This window comes from Chiroxiphia lanceolata, chromosome 16 (assembly GCF_009829145.1).
Source record: "Chiroxiphia lanceolata isolate bChiLan1 chromosome 16, bChiLan1.pri, whole genome shotgun sequence".
Taxonomy (NCBI): Eukaryota; Metazoa; Chordata; class Aves; order Passeriformes; family Pipridae; genus Chiroxiphia; species Chiroxiphia lanceolata.
Genome location: NC_045652.1, coordinates 13,560,818 through 13,579,353, shown reverse-complemented (window position 1 = coordinate 13,579,353; position 18,536 = coordinate 13,560,818). Strand labels below are relative to the sequence as shown.

General features: G+C 50.7%; 4 protein-coding genes across 6 annotated transcripts; 2 read left to right on the top strand and 2 right to left on the bottom strand.

Moving 5' to 3' along the window:
• The first annotated feature begins 1,758 nt into the window (after positions 1 to 1,758).
• On the top strand, positions 1,759 to 3,631 carry ATP5MF (ATP synthase membrane subunit f). Its single transcript, XM_032703650.1, has 4 exons — positions 1,759 to 1,838; positions 1,931 to 2,038; positions 2,991 to 3,107; positions 3,449 to 3,631. Exons 1-4 carry the CDS (start codon positions 1,823 to 1,825, stop codon positions 3,475 to 3,477), a joined length of 270 nt encoding a protein of 89 aa, XP_032559541.1. The 5' UTR covers positions 1,759 to 1,822; the 3' UTR covers positions 3,478 to 3,631.
• Positions 3,632 to 4,205: 574 nt separating this feature from the next.
• CPSF4 (cleavage and polyadenylation specific factor 4) lies at positions 4,206 to 10,644 on the bottom strand. The gene is made up of 8 exons (XM_032703644.1): positions 10,369 to 10,644; positions 9,400 to 9,450; positions 8,735 to 8,887; positions 7,852 to 7,947; positions 7,611 to 7,704; positions 6,834 to 6,906; positions 6,209 to 6,301; positions 4,206 to 5,445 (listed from the first exon to the last, which is right to left on the bottom strand). Exons 1-8 carry the CDS (start codon positions 10,469 to 10,471, stop codon positions 5,377 to 5,379), a joined length of 732 nt encoding a protein of 243 aa, XP_032559535.1. The 5' UTR covers positions 10,472 to 10,644; the 3' UTR covers positions 4,206 to 5,376.
• Positions 10,645 to 11,279: 635 nt separating this feature from the next.
• On the top strand, positions 11,280 to 15,505 carry PTCD1 (pentatricopeptide repeat domain 1). Its single transcript, XM_032704330.1, has 8 exons — positions 11,280 to 11,285; positions 11,369 to 11,476; positions 12,013 to 12,153; positions 12,351 to 12,569; positions 13,169 to 13,270; positions 13,619 to 14,371; positions 14,950 to 15,132; positions 15,338 to 15,505. The coding sequence occupies exons 1-8, from the start codon at positions 11,280 to 11,282 to the stop codon at positions 15,503 to 15,505; spliced, it is 1,680 nt and encodes a 559-aa protein (XP_032560221.1).
• A 588-nt stretch (positions 15,506 to 16,093) lies between these two features.
• Positions 16,094 to 18,475, bottom strand: BUD31 (BUD31 homolog). Of its 3 annotated transcripts, none has more exons than XM_032703649.1 (5): positions 18,372 to 18,475; positions 17,665 to 17,823; positions 17,085 to 17,207; positions 16,711 to 16,877; positions 16,094 to 16,367 (listed from the first exon to the last, which is right to left on the bottom strand). In XM_032703649.1, the coding sequence occupies exons 2-5, from the start codon at positions 17,756 to 17,758 to the stop codon at positions 16,317 to 16,319; spliced, it is 435 nt and encodes a 144-aa protein (XP_032559540.1). In that variant the 5' UTR covers positions 17,759 to 17,823; positions 18,372 to 18,475; the 3' UTR covers positions 16,094 to 16,316. The 3 variants fall into 3 exon arrangements, with proteins under 3 accessions (XP_032559540.1, XP_032559539.1, XP_032559537.1); XM_032703648.1 differs by having other exon boundaries at positions 17,665 to 17,821; positions 18,369 to 18,469; XM_032703646.1 differs by having other exon boundaries at positions 17,665 to 17,821; positions 18,275 to 18,413.
• Between the last annotated feature and the right edge of the window lie 61 nt (positions 18,476 to 18,536).

Here is an 18,536-nt window from a genome sequence, read left to right as displayed (position 1 = left end):
GGGGACGGCTGCTCCCTGGTTGCTGCTGCATCACTTTGCTCTTCAGCTTCGGCACAATCAACAACAACAAACCCTGACACTGTTACGAACCTGTAAAGGAGGATTTGAAGCCTCTAGAGGTCACTAAATGGGGACCATCGCTGCAGCAGATGCATCCTCTGCCCGCGAGTGACACCTGCTGGGTCCCAGGGCTGCAGGTCTGTGTCTGCTCAGGGCAGACCTTCTGGGGGTCTGTGAGCACTAAACCACCCAGAAAGGCTCTGGGCAACATGAGATAAATCTGAGTGGCTCTTTCCTGCTCTGCTCCGTGCTGGCGTGGCCTCACCTACAGCCCTGGGTGTGGATTGGGCACCACAATACAAGATATAAAGCTATCAGAAGGAGGGCTATGAAGATGGGGAAGGGTCTAGAGGGGCTGTATGAGGAGTGGTTGAGGTCATTTGGTCTGCTCAGCCTGGAGGAGACTGAGGGGAGATTCATCAGGGTCTGCAGCTTCCACATGAGGGGCAGCTCCAATCTCTGCTCCCTGTGACCAGTGACAGGACCCGAGGGAATGGCTGGTGCTGTGACAGGGGAGGGTTAGGCTGGATTAAGGAAAAGGTTCTTCCCCCAGAGGGTGGTTGGGCACTGACCAGGCTCCCCAGGGCAGTGGGCACAGCACCAAGGCTGACAGAGCTCAAGGAGTGTTTGGACAACGTTCTCAGGGACAGATGGGACTGTTGGGGTATCCCAGCATTTGGACTGAATGATCTTTCATGGGGCCCTTCCAACTCGGGCATTTTGATTCCCGTTGCAGGAAGGCAAATCTTGTCTTTACCCACACATTAACTCTTCCACCACTCTGGTTGTGCAGGTTTACTTACACCACATACCAATGACCCAGCCTCTCTTTTTGCCTTTGACACCCTTCCCAAGGAGCTTTTGTAGAACACAATATTTTCCCACAGGGAAAAGTCCAGAGTGGGCACCAAAATGGGATTTCTTACAGTACGATAAACGACAACAAATGTTGCAGTATATACTGTCTATGAACTCACATTTGCAGTGTTAGAGCTGCAACTTCACAACACACTGGCAGAGGTTCTTTTGTGGGACATCAGCGGGACCGCTGATGGAGTCTTGCAATGATGCTGATGAGGATTTGTGGATTTTTCCTATATATACTCACAATATGAAGCACCAGCAAGGAGGGCACTGATACCCCACACAGTACATTGGGACTGTCCAAGGCACTGCCCTGGGCCATCGGAGAACAAACACCCTAGGGAGTTGTTTGCCATCCCCTGAGGGGACCTGCTGGAGCGGGACTGGAGTGAAAACGCCCCAGCCCAGGACAGAGTGCCAGGCTGGCAGTGCCCCCACACAGCCCTCAGACTGCAGCCCCCACTGGGAACTGACCCCCAGTGAGGAGATCATGGAATCATAAGAGTTTTAAGGGCTTGGAATGGACCTTAAAGCTCATCTCGTTCCACTCCCCTGCCATGGGCAGGGCCACCTCCCGCTATCCCAGGTTGCTCCAAGTCCCGTCCAACCTGGCATTGGACAATCCCTGGGATGGGGCAGCTACAGCTTTTCTGGGCAACCTCTGCCGGGGCCTCACCGCCCTCACAGGGAAGAATTTCTTCCCGACGTCTAACCTGAACTTCCCCCCTCTCAGTTTGTACTCGTTACTCCGTGTCCCGCCCCTAGGTCAGGACGGACCCAGGACCCGCCCTGAGGGGCCCGCGCCCTTCCCAACATGGCGCCGCCCCGTCCCCGCCCCATCCGGGTCCCCCCGCCCTCCCTCCCGTGGTGCCCCGCGCGCCGCTCCGGCCACTCCAAGATGGCGCAGCCGCCGGGTGAGTGCGGGGGCTCCAAGGTGACCGCGGCCCCCTCACCCCTCCTGCCCTCCCTCCCCTCTCACCCCGCTCTCTCCCTCTCCCCGCCGCAGTTCTCCTCAAGGACACGAAGCTGATGGACGTGAAGCTGGGCCAGCTGCCCTCCTGGCTGGCCATGAGGGACTTCACCCCCGGTGGCATCGTGGGGGCCTGTCGACGAGGTGAGGGGGGCGCGGAGGGCGAGAATCCCTGAATCCCTTCTCCTGACGGAACCAGGGAGAGCAGAGCAGCACACAGAAGCATCTCTGCCTGCCGGAGTGGATGTTGGCTCGGGCGGGGGGGGCGGTTCTGCAGCGCCGGGGCTGCTCCACGCAGGGCTTTGCCTTCCCAGAGCAGTTTCTCCTGTAGCACCTCGTTCTCCTATCTGTCAATTTGTTTCTCACGTGAACTTTATCCACCAGAGGTTTGTTTTCATAATTCCTTCTTGTATAAAGGGGAAATGGGATGCCCTTAGTCCTGAACCCACTGGCTGAAAATCTCCAAGTTTCCCAACATCACAGGTCAATGAAAAATAATTTTAAAAAGCAGTTGAGCCCTGCAGATGGTAAGAAAGGACACAGGGCACTTAAAATCACTTGGGAAGAGCTTTGACCGGTGTCCTTTGCTGTAGGTACTGATCTCATTCAGGCAGATCCAAACACAAAATGTCAAATGCAAGAGTTTGCATTTGATAATACACATATGTACGTATATCATGTATATGCAATGGTGTAGAAGAATTAGAGAACTCCAAAGCAGCTTGAACTCATCAAAGTAGATTTAAACACAAAATATCAAATGCAAGTGTCTGCATAACATACATACGCCAGTATGAAAGAATTAGATAACTCCTAAGTAGCTTGAGCTCATGAAGGTCACAATAATGTTTAGGGAAAAAATGATGTGGCTTTTCCCCCCCCCCCCTTTTTTTTTTTAAGGCTTAGGGCCATTAACTTGAGATCACCTTGCTCAACTGACACACAGGTTGCCTCCTCCCAGACTTGCTTCTGAGACTTTCAGATGTGTTTCATTAGAAACAATTTCCTTAAGTTCTGTGAATCCAGGCTGCTTCTTTCTTACTCAGGAAAGCCCACAGCTCATCTGGCTGCTCTGAAAACTCTTCTTCCTCCCCAGGTTATGACAGATACTACAACAAATACATCAATGTGAAGAAAGGGGGCCTGGGGGGTATCTCCATGGTGCTGGCTGGGTATGTTGTTCTCAGCTACATCTGGAGCTACAGTCACATCAGTAAGTAAAAACAAGGCTCTCTGTGTGTGCAGGGCAGCTTGGAAGGTTGCTTGGGGTAATAAAAACAATCTGCTGCTGCTTTTAAAAATAAAATGAAAGATTGTGGGTAAACAAACTTAGCATAGAAACCTTGATTGTTTACTTGGTACATTACCAGCTGGCCAGTATTTTCTTGACAATGAAGAAAGTTGAAGTCTTGGTGCCTGTCTGACCTGACAGGACTTAGAAAATACATGTTCAGGGAGTTTTTTAGAGTGCTTTCTTACCTGTAATTTCAGGTGTGGTGGGGTTTTTTTTCCATTGTGACCTGAGCAAAATTAACTTGCTGTGCTTTGCTGCAGAGCACGACCGGCGCAGGAAATACCACTGAGGCACCATCAGTGTCAGAAGGTGAGGGTACAGCTCCTGAACAGCCCTGGCTGCTGGCACAGTTGCCCTGACAGAAGACATCAGAACTATTCATGTTAAATCTGTGCTGTTGTGACCAATAATAAAGTGCTTACACTTCACGTTTCCTGAGCTGACACTCTCCTTAATTGAGTTGTTAATTGTACTGTGCATTCTTGGAGTTTCACCCCTCAGGGTAAGTTCAGAGGTGGTTGGGAAAGCATCTGCTCCTTGGACTGCATTATGAACTGGGAGAACTATTGTCATTGATTTCCTGGTTGATAAAACTAAAAGCTTCCTCCTGGCCACTCCTGGCTGAGAGGATGTGTTTTGGTTTGAAAGAATGTCTGAGCTTTAGGTGGCATGTTGGTGTTTCTGGTTTCTAAGGCTGTCTCCAGGCTCTGTAGGTATTTGGGCAGTTTTCCATCATTGCAGAGCACTGTCTGAGATGAGACAGGTCTGCAACTCTCATTCTGTCACTGGGATTGTAATGCTCCTTGCCTCAGATAACCCAGAATTTCTGTCAAAACTCTACCTGCTTTCACTGCTAAAGCTGGGAGGTCCTTCTGAGTGGGTATAAGCTCACACATCTCAGCCTGGCCCCAGTTCAGTCTCTGGGGGCACAAAGTGTTACAAAGAGTGTCTGACCTTAGACTTGAAACTTGCAGTGGCTGACTCCACAGTGAAATAACCCAGTCATTCACACCAACACAGGCTCTTCACTTCTCTTAATCAGATCAAGCCAGATCACCTTGTTCTTAAAGAAAAATAAATTCACAGCCAGCTTTTGCCATCAGTACATTTCAATAAAAACAAAGTATAAAGGCAGGCAGCAAACGAGAGATGGGGTCAAATCAGTAAGGCTCACACTGGGGGGGAAATGTGGTTTTTTCCTTTTTTTTTTAATACATTTTTTGTCATTGGCCCTTTCAAAATAAGTCTTCTCAAAACAAATGGGGTTTGGGTTTGCAAAAAAATTGCTTTCAAAAGAAATCTCTACCACTTTTAAAAGCAGTGTTCCATAGGAAGATACAGCTCCACTTCCTGCTCTTCTCTAGGCTGTGGGAATCCCTGCTCAGTGTGAGCTGGATGATGGGGGGCTGAGAGAAGGTTCTTCTATTCCTACTCTTCAAGCCATGCTCATTTCCCTCCTTGCTTTTTGCAAATGGAAACTGAGCACAGATGCAGCTTTCCTATTAGGATTTTTGTCCTGTTCCTTACTGTCTGGCTGAGAGATTTTGCCAATTTATTCTCCCCTCGATTGGTTCTCACCCAGAAGATTAATTTCTAACCTTCAGTACAGCAAGAAGCACAGAAACAAAGCAAGTGGACACGAGTTTTACTGCCTGATGTACTTGAAGTGTTATGTCAGCCATCAGGACAAGCTTTACGAGGCTGGGCCTGGAAACATGACTTTGCTGTTTAGGAGCTACAGGACAGCAGAAGCCCTGTTTCTCACTAAGGAGAAGGCATTGCAAGTGTTAAGGTTTCCCAGTCAGTCTCCTTGCTTCCACAGGGAAGGCTGAAACGCTGGAGGTTCTCCAAAGAGAAGTGGCAGAAGGAAAATACTTCGAAGAAACCCTGGCCTAAGATGTGTTTACCTGGGGTGCTGCACCAGTAAGGGGTTGGTTTATCTACTGGCTTTTAGATCTACCTTTCATCAGGGCTCAATGAAAACAGGCAGAGGTCAAAATCGGTTTTAAAAAGGTTAAAACTTAAAAAAAATTGGAGACAATTACAAAAATGTTGCTTAGCAGCAGCCAGCCTCTGACCAGTTCTTTCAGTAATGGCATTAAAAAACAACCTGATTAATAGCTCCAGACATAGTGCTAGGCAGAAACCTTTCCTCAGTGGCAACAGCAACCTTGCACCTTCTGCTCCTTCACTGTCCACTGAGAAAGGCCAGATGTCCTTTGGTGCATCTGTTGGCATAATGACCTTTTTCTCCACACTGCAAGAGAAAGAGAGACAGGAATTACTACACAGTTACAGCTTTTTCCCTCTAGCTGCCTTTATCAAGGTAGCCAGCAACTGTTCCCATTTGGAAGCTTTTCCACACGTGCAGAATTTAGCAAGTGAAGTAATACATGTTGTCACAAGGGACATGATTTATGGGCTGCTTCCACTCCTTGGAGCAAAAGCTGCTTCCGTGCTGGGAGCCAAGTGATGTCACTTTATTATAACCCACTACAAAGCAATGCTCACAACCACAAACAGCAAAGGGCTGTAAAACAGGAGGAGAATTTCAAAATTTGAGGGTTCCAAGACTACTCCATCTGATACGCACTACATCCGAGACCTGTGGGGACTCTCCTGATCTGCTATCCTGAATTAAACAGAGAAAAGCACTTCTGAACTTGAGAAAGTCATGAACAGACTCATGACTTTGCACCTTAAAGCTATTCAGAGAATATCCAGAGAAATGCCAATATCTGGTGCAACACCATTTTCCAGATCTGTAATTTGCTTGGAGGTAAAATAATAAGCAGCTGTTAAAGGTTATCAGTGAAATGGATTCAGCCATTTAATATCCCCAATCCAATCACAGTGATTTTTACCCACACAAGCACCTAAGGCAGAGTTGACACGTATAGTGATATAACTGCCAAGGCTGATGGAACAGGAAGATCCTTTGCCCTTTTCTAGTGCTGGAGTTGGGGCTTGTGGGGAAAAAAGCTTTTGTTTTCCCTCCTCATCCCTCCCCTCTGAATTACCTTGTAGCAGGTGACTTGCTCCAGGGGCCGGGGTCCTCTGTTCCCAGTGTTGTTGTTTTGAGACTGCATGACTCCAATGACTTGGGGTGTCCTCTGTTGGTTTGGAGAAGAGTTCTGACTCGTTAAGTGCATCAAGGATAAAGATCTCTGTGTTTGTTATTTTGTTTAGAAGGGAAAAAGAGCACCCCATAATGTCAAATGATCAATTTTCCTCCAAATCTGTGTGTGGGTGCTCTGCCAGCTGGAGCACCAGAGAGAAGAAATCAAGCACTGAGCCTTACAAAGCCCAGAGATCCTGTTTTTCTCTGAAAGCAGATTTGGAGAGTAGGTTTAGGCTGCTAAAATATCATTGCCATCACGGAGGGATGTCACACAGATTACACAAACTGGCAGACTGCTGCACAACCATGTGTGACGTGCTCCTGTGTCGCATGGGAGTGTTCTGTGACCAGATCTCCGTGTGAAGTTGGAACAATTGTGGGGCTCTCAATCACTATGATGCTCACTCCTTAATTCTCCCTTCCACACCCAAGAGCCTGAGTGCCCAGTTTTAACCACTGGACAATATATTCTACTTTAAAGCGCTGTGGGAAAGGCGTGTGGGGGAGGCAGGGGAGGTGTGTACCTTTTGCTGTGTTTGTGTCGGCTGAGGCAGTGGTGGTTGCTCTGTGGTTCCCATTGGCAGTTCAAACCGAGGGCTGGTTTAGATGGAAAACAAGAAAATTGATTCTCAAATCATATGCCAACGTTTTAGCATCAGCTCAGTCAAATAAATCCAAAGAACAGAACGTTCAGACAATTGAATTTGGCTCACAGGAAACAGACCTCCCCCTTCCCACTTCTCTTTCCATGTGTGTAGCACATCCCTCTGCCTGTGAAGCCTTCTGGAATATAAAACCCTGTGATCCCACTGCATCTAATCACCACTCCAGAGTCTTACTGGGAGCTCTCTGGAGAGACCCTGCCTCACATTACAGAATGGTTTGGGTTGGAAGGGACCTTAAAGCTCATCTTGTTCCACCCCCCTGCCATGGGCAGGGACACCTTCCACTAGCCCAGGTTGCTCCAAGCCCCATCCAACCTGGCCTTGGACATTTCCAGGGATGGAGCAGCCACAGCTTCTCTGGGCAACCTGTGCCAGGGCCTCACCACTCTCACAGGGAACAATTTTTTCTGATATCTAATCTAAACCTACTTTCTTTTGGTTTAAAACCATCCCCCTTGTCCTGTCACTAATGCTCTTGTAAATAGTTTCTCTTTCCTCAGATGAGTAAAAATTTGAGCAAACTAAACCTTGGCCAAACCTCCAAAGCCATTGGGAAGCACTGGAGCACCCTCATTTGACATTTACCAGATTCCAAGGGAAACAAAAGGTTCCAGGCCAGGCCTGGAGCATACTCACTGCATGAATTTACAGGCAGGTCCCTCTGGGCAGAATCCTACCAGGTAATTCACACAAATGACTCTCCGAGTGTGCCGGTGTCTGCAGAGGGGACCTGCAATACAGAGCTCAGCAGTCTCCATTCCATAAATCCCTACCCCAGCACTTAGCAGAGCAAGTAGACCAGCAGATCATACAGAGACCAGCAACACCCCACCCCTGACTTAGAGCCACAGAAACAGCAGCTGTGTGAGGTACCTACCGTGTTTACAGAAGCCTCTGTCATACCAGGGACAGTCTTTGATCTTAGACTCCGGGTCAATGTGCAAGAATGGACATTCTTTGTTACTGCATTCCCCTGTACCAAAGGCAAACACACTTCTCAGTCAACGGTGCAGGTCTGAGTTCAAAATGACTCTCAAAACATCACCTGGATCGTGTAGCTCCCACAGGGCTGTTGCCAACACTTGTAAGTTCAGGCACAACAGTCTTACTGCCTGTCTTAACCTACATGGAGAACACCAAGGATTCATCCCTGGTGAGTAAAGTTCTACCAGAGTGGATAATTTATGTGTGCTTTTAAAAACAGTGGAGAAACTAAATTTGAAAGAGCAGTCATGATAACAAAACCCAAACATTTAGTGCACCAGAAGCGTGGAGAAACTACAAATTGCACACTAACCTCAATCCAAGGAAACCTACAAGACTGTAGGTTTCTGGCAGCAAGTTGCCTCATTATGTCCAGATCTCCAGAGCTGGAAAGCAAGTGCATAAAAGTTTTGCACCCCCATGCCCTCTGCTGCTCATCAACTCCCCAAAATAAGTCATGCAAAGACCAACTGCTCAGCCTACTCATCTCTTATCCCAAAAAAAGAACATAAGGCATAAAACTCAGTGAAAGCTTGAACTTCCCCCCTCTTCCTGCAAAGGGGACAAGCTCTTGAGAGTGAAGACATCTACAATATGTCACAAAGTTGGGTGGATAATAAACTGAAGGACTAAGCAGATCTGAAAAAAATGATAACCTAACACCTCATCACACCCAGAAGAACCGGAATGCTCTGAAGATGGATGAGAGGGATGTACCAGGATCCTCTTCACCAGACTCCCACACCAGCAAAGGACAACAAGCAGGGGCTACTCACCAAATTTGGAGTAGAAGTAACACTCAGGCATCTTGGTCATGTCATACTCGTGCAGAAACTCGCACTGGTCTCCCTTTTTGCACAGTCCTCGCAGCCAGTGTTTACAAACAACTGTCTTTTCCCCACTGATGTGTCGGAACGGGCACATGCCCCCTGTGGAAGGACGGATGGGGCAAGGAGAAGGGAGAAGAGAACAATTCAAATACATGCCACAAGGAGGAACAGGGCAACAGCAACACTTTGTGCCCCTCTGCAAGAGGGGTTTCAGAAGACATCAGTTGTGATTTCAGCCTTAAGTGACAACAGCAAAAGAGAGAGTTCCAAAAAAGTCTTGTGTAACCCTCTAAAAAAAGTCTCCAGCTCTTAATCTTGACAACTGCAAACCACAGCAATTAATCCAGGCACATCCACAGCAAGGTCTGCGTGTGGCAAGTTCACACCTTCCTTTAACAGGAGCTTTCCTTATTCACCTCCCAATGTCTTTAAAATATACCATTATTTCCCAACTGCTGCAGTTATTCCAGCATCCTTCAGTTATATCCTCTATCTGTGTTATCCCCTCAGCTTTACTGATCAAGAGTACTATAAACAGAGCTAGAAAATCTGTTTTTTGCCCCTCCACCCTGCGGGAATAATTGCATTTTCCACCCTTCCATATGACTTGCCTTTTCCACACGCCGCCTTTAAAAAGAACTCACAGACAGCCGCGCCCGATTCTGTGGAGAACAAGGAAATATAGTTAATTTTAATAAAGCTTCGTGGCAACTTTTTAATTATTTCTCCTTAGAAAGACAATCTGGTCCTCGACATCGAAAGAAAAGCAGCGTTTTGGTTTGGGGAATTTACTTTCCTTGTTCAAGCCTGGCCCTTCACAAATATCTGTAATTTTCTTGGGGGCACCAAGGGGAATTTGCAGAAATTTGGTGGTGCTTGTTTTGTTTTTCGGCTATTTTGGTTTTGTTGATTGGACTGTCCTCTGCCATTAAGTCAATCATGTCAATAAATCACAGAATATTCTGAGTTGGAAGGGACCCACAAGGATCATTGAAGTCCAACTCCTGAACCCTTTACTTACAGTCCTGGCCTTAACAGTCTTGTAGTTTTTAACCAGAACAGCCTGAAACAACCATTAGCATGTTATCCCTTGTGATCCTGACCAATGGGAATATTCAAGGAAGTTAAAACAAAACTTTAGTAGATTAGCCAAAAAAATCCAGCAAACTACGAGTCTCCTGAGTCTGTTTGTGTCAGACAGAAGGAAAAGGTTTAGAGACTCAGCCACAGATAAATCTAAAGATGAGAACTCCCTGCCATTCAAAATGCTTCATGTATCAAGAAGAGATGAAAGGGGAAATATAAAGTACTGTGCAGGACAGTGATGTTTATTCAACATAAGCACCTCAGCACTCATTTTTCCAGCGTGGCTAGGTACTAACGAGAGTTTTCGTTAAGCAGAAAACAAAAACATCTGGATTAGGACAGACACCTCATGGGAAAGCGGAAGTTGGGTGGATCTAAGGATAAGACCCGAGGAAGACCCTGAGATCCCTGGAAACCTCCCACTCCACCCAGCCCAGCCCACCCTCCTCAACCCCACGGCCCCAGCACCCAGGGAGGAGAGACCCCACACGCACTGTCCATGCCAGGGAAGGGCAGCGGCTGCGCCCCCAGCTGCTGCTCCACGGCCAGCTCCAGGTCGAACGTGATGTGGTCCACGCTGGCGATGAGCTCCTGCATGGTGGCAGCTGGGGGCCGGCGGCAGCGGGAGGGTAGGGGCGGAATGGTGGCGGTGGTGGCCGCGGCGGCCGGGCGGGCCCGGGCGGGCCCGGCCCGGCCCGCTCCGCTCCGCGCCGGCAGCGCCTGCGGTGAGGGGAGGCGGCGGCGGCAGCCCCGTGGCCGCCCCGCGCCGCCCGCCCGCGGAATGACGGGACCCACGGCGGGCACGGCCCGCCCGGCGGGCAGCGCGCGCGCTCCCGCCAATCAGCGCCCGCGGCGCCGCGTCCCCGGCGGGCAGCGCGCGCGCTCCCGCCAATCAGAGGCCGCCCGCCGCCGCCCCGCCGCGGGCACGCCCCTTCCGCGAGCGCAGGCGCAGAGGGTCAGGGGAGGGGCGGGGCGACGGTGTGTGTGAGGCGCCGGAGCCTCTCCCCGCTGCCGGTGTCCCGCTCCGCGCTGCCGGCCCACTCGGGCCCCCGCTCCGGTTTCCGGTCTGGTCCCGCAAGGTCCCGGTTCCGCTCCGTGCTCCGAACCCCGCTCGGGTCCCTTCTCCCTCCCGGGGGCAGTGGGCACACCATGAGCTCCCTGCGGCTCCTCGTCCCGCTCTGGTGCCGCGGTGCTTCCCCCGCTGTGCTGCGGGCGCGGGGCGCGGCCCTCGGGGGTGGCTCCGGGCCGGCCCCGCTCCTGCCCCGGCCCCCGGGCCAGGCCCCGCTGACACGGCTGTGCAGCTCCTCACAGCCCTCCTGCAAACTGCCCGGGAGCGGTCCCAGGGACATCGGTGCTGGCAGCTGCACTGCAGCCCCCGAGGAGGAGGAGGAGAAGGAGGAGGAGGATGAAGGCGTGGAGTTCGGGACGCTGTCTGATAAGTTTTCCTCTAGAAAGCATTACCACAAAACCTCATCACGCTTTTGGGATTTAAAGCTTCAAGAAGAGGGGGAGGAAGAACCAAAAAGGAAACCTCGACGCGGCCCTAAGAACACACCGTACTGGTACTTCCTACGGTGCAAGGCCCTCATCAAAGAGGACAAGGTTTGGTCCCAGTTCTTCTCTCTTTTTTTAATATCACTGATGAAAGATGCAGCTCTGACCCATCTATCGCTTGGTATCTCTGCAGAAAGAAGAAAAATAAGAATTTGTCGTAGAATCATCACAGAATCCCAGAACGGTGTGGGTTGGAAGGGGCCTTAAAGCTCATCCAGTCCCACCCCCTGCCATGGGCAGGTACACCTTCCACTAGCCCAGGTTCCTCCAAGCCCCATCCAACCTGGCCTTGGACACTTCCAGGGATGGGGCAGCCACAGCTTCTCTGGGCAACCAGTGCCAGGGCCTCACCACCCTCACAAGGAAGAATTTCTTCCTAATCTAAATATCCCCTTTTTCAGCTTGAAGCCATTCCCCCATGTCCTGTCACCACATGCCCTGTCAAAAGTCCCTCTCCAGCCTTTGTATGAGGAACCCCACGCTCTGTAGGACTTCTACTGCTACCTGCCCACAGCTGCATGCTTTAATATCCATTGTAATTCATTCTCTTGTTCCCTTATCGTGGATTTTTCTCTTCCCTGTAGCTGGCAGAGGCTCTGGAGCTGTTTGAGGTGCAGATGCTGAAGGAGGAGCGTGTCCAGCCGGCGGAAAGCAATTACACCGTTCTCATTGGTGGCTGTGGCAGGGTTGGCTATGTGAAAAAGGCATTCAGGCTCTACAATGACGTAGGTTTAAGTTCTCTCTCAAAACATTTTTCCAAACTAAAACTGTTCCAAACATTCAGTCCCTTCACTTTATCTCCAAAACACCTTTGAGTTAAGCGTTGGCATCTTCTTAGCCTGAAACTCTTAGAAGCAAGTTAAAAAATTCTACAAGCCCTGCCTTAAGGAAGCAAGTTCAACTGCTCCTTCTCTTCCCCTAGATGAAAAAACGAGGGTTGGTCCCCACGGAGGCCACTTACACGGCCCTGTTCAACGCCTGTGCCGAGTCGCCGTGGAAGGACTCGGGGCTGCAGAGCGCCCTGAAACTGCGGCAGCAGCTGCAGAGCAAGAACGAGGAGCTGAACCTCATCACCTACCACGCCCTGCTCAAGGTCTGCGCCCTCTGCTCAGACCTCAAGATGTGCTTCGATGTACTCAAGGTAAACAGGTCGCTTTTCCCACGTTAAACCTGGTCTGCTGTGGTTAAAGCTCCTGGAAGTCGTCGTGTTGCGTCGATTTTTAATTTCGTTTCCAGCAGAGAGAATGGCAGATCATGAGTTTATGTTTCATCGAGCCTTCATTCTCCTGCAGTGAAATTCTACATACCAAACACAAAGTACCTAAAAAGAGGCAGCTTTAGCTTTAAAATTGGTCAGGTGTTATAAAAATAACATCAGGTGTGTCAGAAACCAAACAAAGTTTCTGTGGAGTTCGCAGATACCGTCTCTGTCTCCCCTCCTCATTTTGGACATCTGTATATTGATACCTGGCTCCTTTTAGGGCTCTTACCGCAGCTCTTCTCAGAAGGGCCAGTCTGGGAATAGGTAAAAGGATTGTTGTTTCTGCCTCCAGATTCCCCATACCGCCCATAAAGATCTGGGCATATTTCAGGGCTCTCTTTCTCCTGGAGCAGTGGTTCTGTTCACCCTATGCCTTGTCTGTGCTCTTTCCCCAGAAAATGACAGTAGAATCAGAGCTTCACAGCCAACTGCACCAGACTGGATAACTGGGAAGTTTAATGTTTTCTCTGCTCTTTTAGGAGATTGTGCAGAAGGGGCATGTCCTGACAGCTGAGACCTTCAGCTTCCTTCTCATGAGCTGCATAAAGGACAGTGAAAACGGGTTCCGATACGCCTTGCAGGTGTGTCCTCCTGTTCTGACTGGGGGGTAGGGAAGTGCTGCTGTATTGTAACTCATCACTTGAACACAGTGGGTGGCTCGGGGCTGGTGAAATGGGAGGAGCTCAGCTCCTCCTAGGACAAGTTCTGAAAACTAGACTTCCACCAGGATATCCTGTACGCTGGTGAACAGCCCTGGATCATCTCACAGGGCTCCACTAACTCGAGGTCACTCACCTTGTTGTGCTGTAAACTCACTCCTCTGCACACATTGACAGATTGACAGACCCCATTGACAGATGTGCCTACAGCCTGCTAGACGTGCTGCTGTTATTTAATATCACATCTGGTGTGCCTCTTCCTCTCTTCAGGTCTGGAAAGAAATGACTAAACTTGGGATAAAGGGCAACAGCCACACCTACAACCTGATGCTGCGCGCGGCGAGAGACTGCGGGATCGGCGACCCCGTCCTGGCCTCTGAACTCCTGCTCAGACCCCCTGAGAACTCACCTCAGCTACAGCTCCCACCTGGGAAGAGGAAGGAAAGGATGAGAAATTGGAGGAAGAAGGGATCAGAGAGTGTTGCTGTCCAGCTGGATGTGGAAGCTATGGAAAAGCAGTTATTTCAGGAGAGCTCGGTGCAGCCCGAGGAACCGATTCAGCAACAAAATAAAGATGTGAATCAGGCTGAAGAAGAACCAGCTGCTCCTGACAGCCCCAGTGTCACCCACAGCGGGGCTGGAGCCTTGATGAGGAGAGACCACAGGGAGATGGAGCTGGAACAGGCACACCCAAGCCAGGAGCTGCCTTTCTGCAACCTGCCCAACTTGTTGGATTCCAGGATGCCTGACGCAGCCGTGGTTTCCTTGGGGACAGTGGCCACACCATCCCACAGGCTGGCTTTGATGGGGGATGTGGAGGGATTCTTGAACAAAATGAAAGAGGACAATGCAGAGCCCAACATTAAAACATTCACGTTACTGGCTGAGCTGGTGGAACCCCAAAGCCCCTCAGAGTCCTCCTTGCTGGCACTGCTGGATGAGCATAAAGTGAAAGTAGATGTGACCTTCTTTAACACTTTAATAAGGAAGAAAAGCAAACAGGGAGACCTGGAGGGAGCAAAGGTGAGAGAAAAACCTCAGAACCGGCCCTGTCACCACCTCCTTGTCTCACGCCTCCTGTGTTTTGCTGTGAGACCCATTTCTCTGTCCATGACAGAAACTGGGATCTCACATTTTTCCACAAACTGGTACTTGGGTTGATTTCTAAGTATTTATGGATTCCATTCTAGCACATCTAGCTCCCTGTCTGGAAAGCTATAGTGATGCTTTTTGGGAACTGAAGCCAAGACTTGTATCTTGCAGAGCGTGCTGCCAGCTCTGGTGAAGAGGGGACTGTCACCCAACCTCCAGACATTCTGTAACTTGGCAATTGCTTGCCACCAGGAGAAGGATGGACTGCAGCTCCTCTCGGATTTGAAGGTAATCAAAGAAAAACCCTCTGCTGCTTGGGGTTCAAGCTTGCAGGAAGAGGCAAAATGAAGGGTTAATGCTGCTAAAATACCTGCTGAGGTTTTTGTGGCAAGTAGTTGTGTTCTCACTTCCAGGGAGCTGCGCTCCTTGTGTGAGAAGGCTTTTCCTTCTCGGAGTTCTGCACTAGTCAGCAGATAAAAAAGTTTAACTGTAGCATTTGTGGTTTCCAGAGGTCTGGAATAACTCCCAACAAGTACATCTACAGCACCCTCATTGCTGGTGCTGTGAGGAAGCTGGATTACAGTTACCTGACAGAGATCCTGCGGGACATGAGGAACAACGAGGTGGCTCCCAACGAGGTGATCATCCGCCAGCTGGAGTTCGCAGCACAGTACCCCCCAAAATTCGACAGGGTAAGGAGCCAGCACTGCTCAGGGTGTGAAGGGGTCACAAAGGATACCAGCAGGGGAGGGGAATCGTAGATGCCTGAGTTTCCTTTGGGTTTGTCTGATCTGGCTGACAGTTACACGATCACTCTTTCTTCGGTAGCACCTTGTGCTCTCTCGGTACTGAAGTGAGTTCTTGTCTAACAGAAACTTGTTGGATTTCTGTTTGCAGTACAAGTCCAGGAACCCATACCTGGAGAAGATTGATGGTTTCCGTGGCTACTACCACCGGTGGTTAAAAGTTATGGCTGGAGAGGAGACCCCCCACCCCTGGGCCAAATACAGGACAGCCAAACGTGGGGTGCAGGACAGCGAGGCTGAGGCTGTGCAGGAACAGTGAGAAGGAGGAGGGCATTTCAAGTTCTTCCAGCACAAGGAACATGCATGACTTGCTGCTTCAAACTGCTTGTAGTAAAGCTGCTTCTACATAATAAAATATTTTGTTTTAAGGAGAAGCAAATACGTTTTCAGTGGATTTCCTTAAGAGGATTAGACAGGCTGTAGTCCAGCAAACCCTGTGCTTAACAAGGAAGAAGCAAAATCAGATTGAACAGGGCTTTAACTCAGTGCTGGTTTTGACTGTGTTCTGTGTTCTGTCACTTCACATGTGACCTGTAAGTCTCTAGACTGCTGGCATTCCTGAAAGGATCTATGCATTAATTCCAGGGTACACACCTCAGCAGAGAATTCCGGTGAAATTCAGCTGCCACCTACACAGGGTCAGGGAAGAGCTCAAATCCAACTGGATGCTGGGAAACTGTATTATTTTCTTTCCAAGCAGCCTTTTAAACTGAAGTTAGTTGAGAAAGAGGGGTGAGAGCTGGTTGAAAACCAACCCACATTCAGAACAACCTTCAAACCAAGCACCCAGAGCACATCCAACAGGAGAAAAGGGGCACAGGAATGTTTTGCCAGAACATGACACCACTCTCAGGAAGGCAAACTTTATTTTAAAATAAATGGCTACACAAAACCCTACTCCAGAGCACCCCCTCTCTCCCATTTATGCAGGATCCAGGTGATTACGCTGCTGCTTTAATTGCTTTACAGAAATATCCCATCCCAGGAAGTGGTGCAATTGCACTCATAGTCCATTAAGGAGGAGGAGGAGATCCCTCAGAGTTCCCAAAGCAGTCTGATGACCAAAGGCTTCACCCAGAACAGCCTCTGCATCCACAGTGAGTGCACTCAATGATTCTGCCCTGAAAAGCAAACACGAGGAGGGTGTTTCAGCCAAGCCACAGACAGAGCAGGCTCAGGCCCTGAAGCAGGGAAGGGCTGTGTGTGGGAAGGGTTTCTGCTGGCTAGATTTCTGTTATTTCCCATACTTTAACAACTTTAAATGAGTGCCAAAGCTGATAGTAACTTTAGAACCAACTAGACACCAACTCTACCAACACAGGTAGGAAATGAGTAGAGGCAGGAAAAGGTAGAGGAAACTACCAGGAAGAACAGCACAACCTCCTCTGCTGTCCCTGACCTCAGAGAAGTCAGACCAGGTCCTACAAAGATCCAGACCAGCAGAGGAACAAGCTGCACACTCACCACTTCCAGCTTGCTTTTGGGGACCCTGCAGATGCAGTTGGTTCCGAAGTTGGTGTCCCGAGTCTGGATGCAGCGCAGGCAGCACAGGTTCTCATAGCCCTGCTTCTTCCACTTGGCAATCAGGTTCTTGTCAGCATAGCCCTCCTTGATGCAGTACTCGTAGAGTTCTGGGGAGGGGCAGACACCACCACAGGGAGGTGTTGGAACACTTACTCTCAGGAGTTACTGGCTGTAGTAACCAGCTGCCCAGCCTTCCCTCCACCCTCCCTCCCCACAAACCTGATCCTTCCCACCAGCTCCCAGTCCAGGTGCATCTACAGGTCCCACATCACTCCGGTCTTCCCCTGCCCAAGGTAAAGCCCTGCCCTCCTCACCTCTGCTGATGGCTTTCCTTTTGTAGAAGAGGTCAAAGATATAGCGTGTTTTCTGGTGGTGGATTCTGAAGATGGGCCACAGGGATTCCACTTTCCTCTTCCCCTCGTGTGGCTCTGTCTCCGCTGGGAGGGAACACAAACACCAGGGTTCAGCTGGCAAATTATTTCCTCAGTCACTTGGCAATAAACTGGTACAAAGGCACTCATAACTTTAATACATGGCAGGGATAAAACAGATTAATGGGAGAAGACTCAAATTAAAGGGGCCTGACCTGGAACAGTTCCTTTAGGGAATAAACCCATTGGCAGTGGGGTGACAGTGACCCACACTGGGATGGTGGGTGACTTCATGCTTGGACAAGAACTACAAGTCTTTCCACACCCAAAGGAGCTCCAGCCCTAAAACAACCTGTAACCAAAGCTCTGTGCTCTGTAACCTGAGCTCACACCAAACTCTGAGACCAGCCCCAGACCAGGCTCAGCCCCACTGGACAGAGCAGGTCCATCTGTACATGCAGGGCAAGCTGAGCTTTGTGAAGCAGCTCCCTGGAGCTTGTTCTGGGGTCACGGACCCGCTCACCTTCTCTCATCTTCTGATCCAGCTCGTCCAGCGTGGGCTCAATGAGCTCCCACCCGTCTGGGGGGGGCTTCCTGCTCCTCTTCACTTTGGGCATTGCCTCAGGAACGGAGGGGGAAAGGCGAGGGCTCGAGGGTCTGCCTGCACTGCCTCGGGATCACTGGGGGAAAACAAAGGAAAGCAGCTGCCTGACACGTTTCTCCTGAGGCTTCTGTGCCCTTTTCCTGTTTTTGAGGGTAAAAACGAGCTTCCCGGAGCTCGTGAGAGGGGTGGAATCCCTGTGTTTGCTGCACAGTAAATCGGTTTTTCTCCTCCCCCACCCCGGGCCACCCGAGGCGACAGCTCCGGGAGCTCCCGGTGACAGCGGGGCGAGGCCCCGGGCCCGGCACCGACGGCCCAGAGCGGAACCCGGGGGCGCTGGGGGAGAGGAGAGGCCGCGGATCCCGATCCCGACTCCTGTCCCGGCCCTGCTCCCTGTTCCAGTCACGGTCCCGATCCCAGTCTCTGTCCTGATCCCTGTTCCGGTCTCGGCCCCGCTCCCTGTTCTGGTCACGGTTCCAGTCCCGATCCCGTTCCCTGTCCCGGTCCCGATCGCGGTCCTGGCCCCGCTCACCCGCTGCTCCCGGTCCCGATCTTAGTCCCGATCCCAGTTCTTGTCTCGCTCCCCGTCCCGTTCCCGTTCCCTATCCCAATCCCTCTCCCCTCACCCGCCGCTCCCGTCGCGCCGCCTCCGTCACCGGGGTCCTCCCGCAGCCCCGCCCTTGGGCCGCCCGACGCGCTGCCCGAGCCAACACCACCACACACCCCCCCGGCCGTCCTTACCGCCGCCGTGCCCGGGAGCGAGGAGAGAAACCACCGGGACAGAGACAGAGAAA

Bases quoted from the DNA above. Each gene is read 5' to 3' on its own strand.
- CPSF4 (XM_032703644.1), bottom strand. From the start codon at position 10,471: ATGCAGGAGCTCATCGCCAGCGTGGACCACATCACGTTCGACCTGGAG. The intron at 7,705-7,851 runs GTAGGTACCTCA...TCTGTATTGCAG, and splicing joins CAGAGGCTTCTGTAAACACG to GTCCCCTCTGCAGACACCGG. The intron at 6,907-7,610 runs GTGAGTATGCTC...CATCTAAACCAG, and splicing joins CCTGCCTGTAAATTCATGCA to CCCTCGGTTTGAACTGCCAA.
- BUD31 (XM_032703649.1), bottom strand. From the start codon at position 17,758: ATGCCCAAAGTGAAGAGGAGCAGGAAGCCCCCCCCAGACGGGTGGGAG. The intron at 17,208-17,664 runs GTGAGCGGGTCC...GTTCCCTCCCAG, and splicing joins GGATCAGAAGATGAGAGAAG to CGGAGACAGAGCCACACGAG. The intron at 16,878-17,084 runs GTGAGGAGGGCA...GCCCCTCCCCAG, and splicing joins AAGGAAAGCCATCAGCAGAG to AACTCTACGAGTACTGCATC.
- PTCD1 (XM_032704330.1), top strand. The intron at 12,154-12,350 runs GTAGGTTTAAGT...CTCTTCCCCTAG, and splicing joins CATTCAGGCTCTACAATGAC to ATGAAAAAACGAGGGTTGGT. The intron at 12,570-13,168 runs GTAAACAGGTCG...CTGCTCTTTTAG, and splicing joins TGTGCTTCGATGTACTCAAG to GAGATTGTGCAGAAGGGGCA.
- ATP5MF (XM_032703650.1), top strand. The intron at 2,039-2,990 runs GTGAGGGGGGCG...CTTCCTCCCCAG, and splicing joins CGTGGGGGCCTGTCGACGAG to GTTATGACAGATACTACAAC. The intron at 3,108-3,448 runs GTAAGTAAAAAC...GCTTTGCTGCAG, and splicing joins CTGGAGCTACAGTCACATCA to AGCACGACCGGCGCAGGAAA.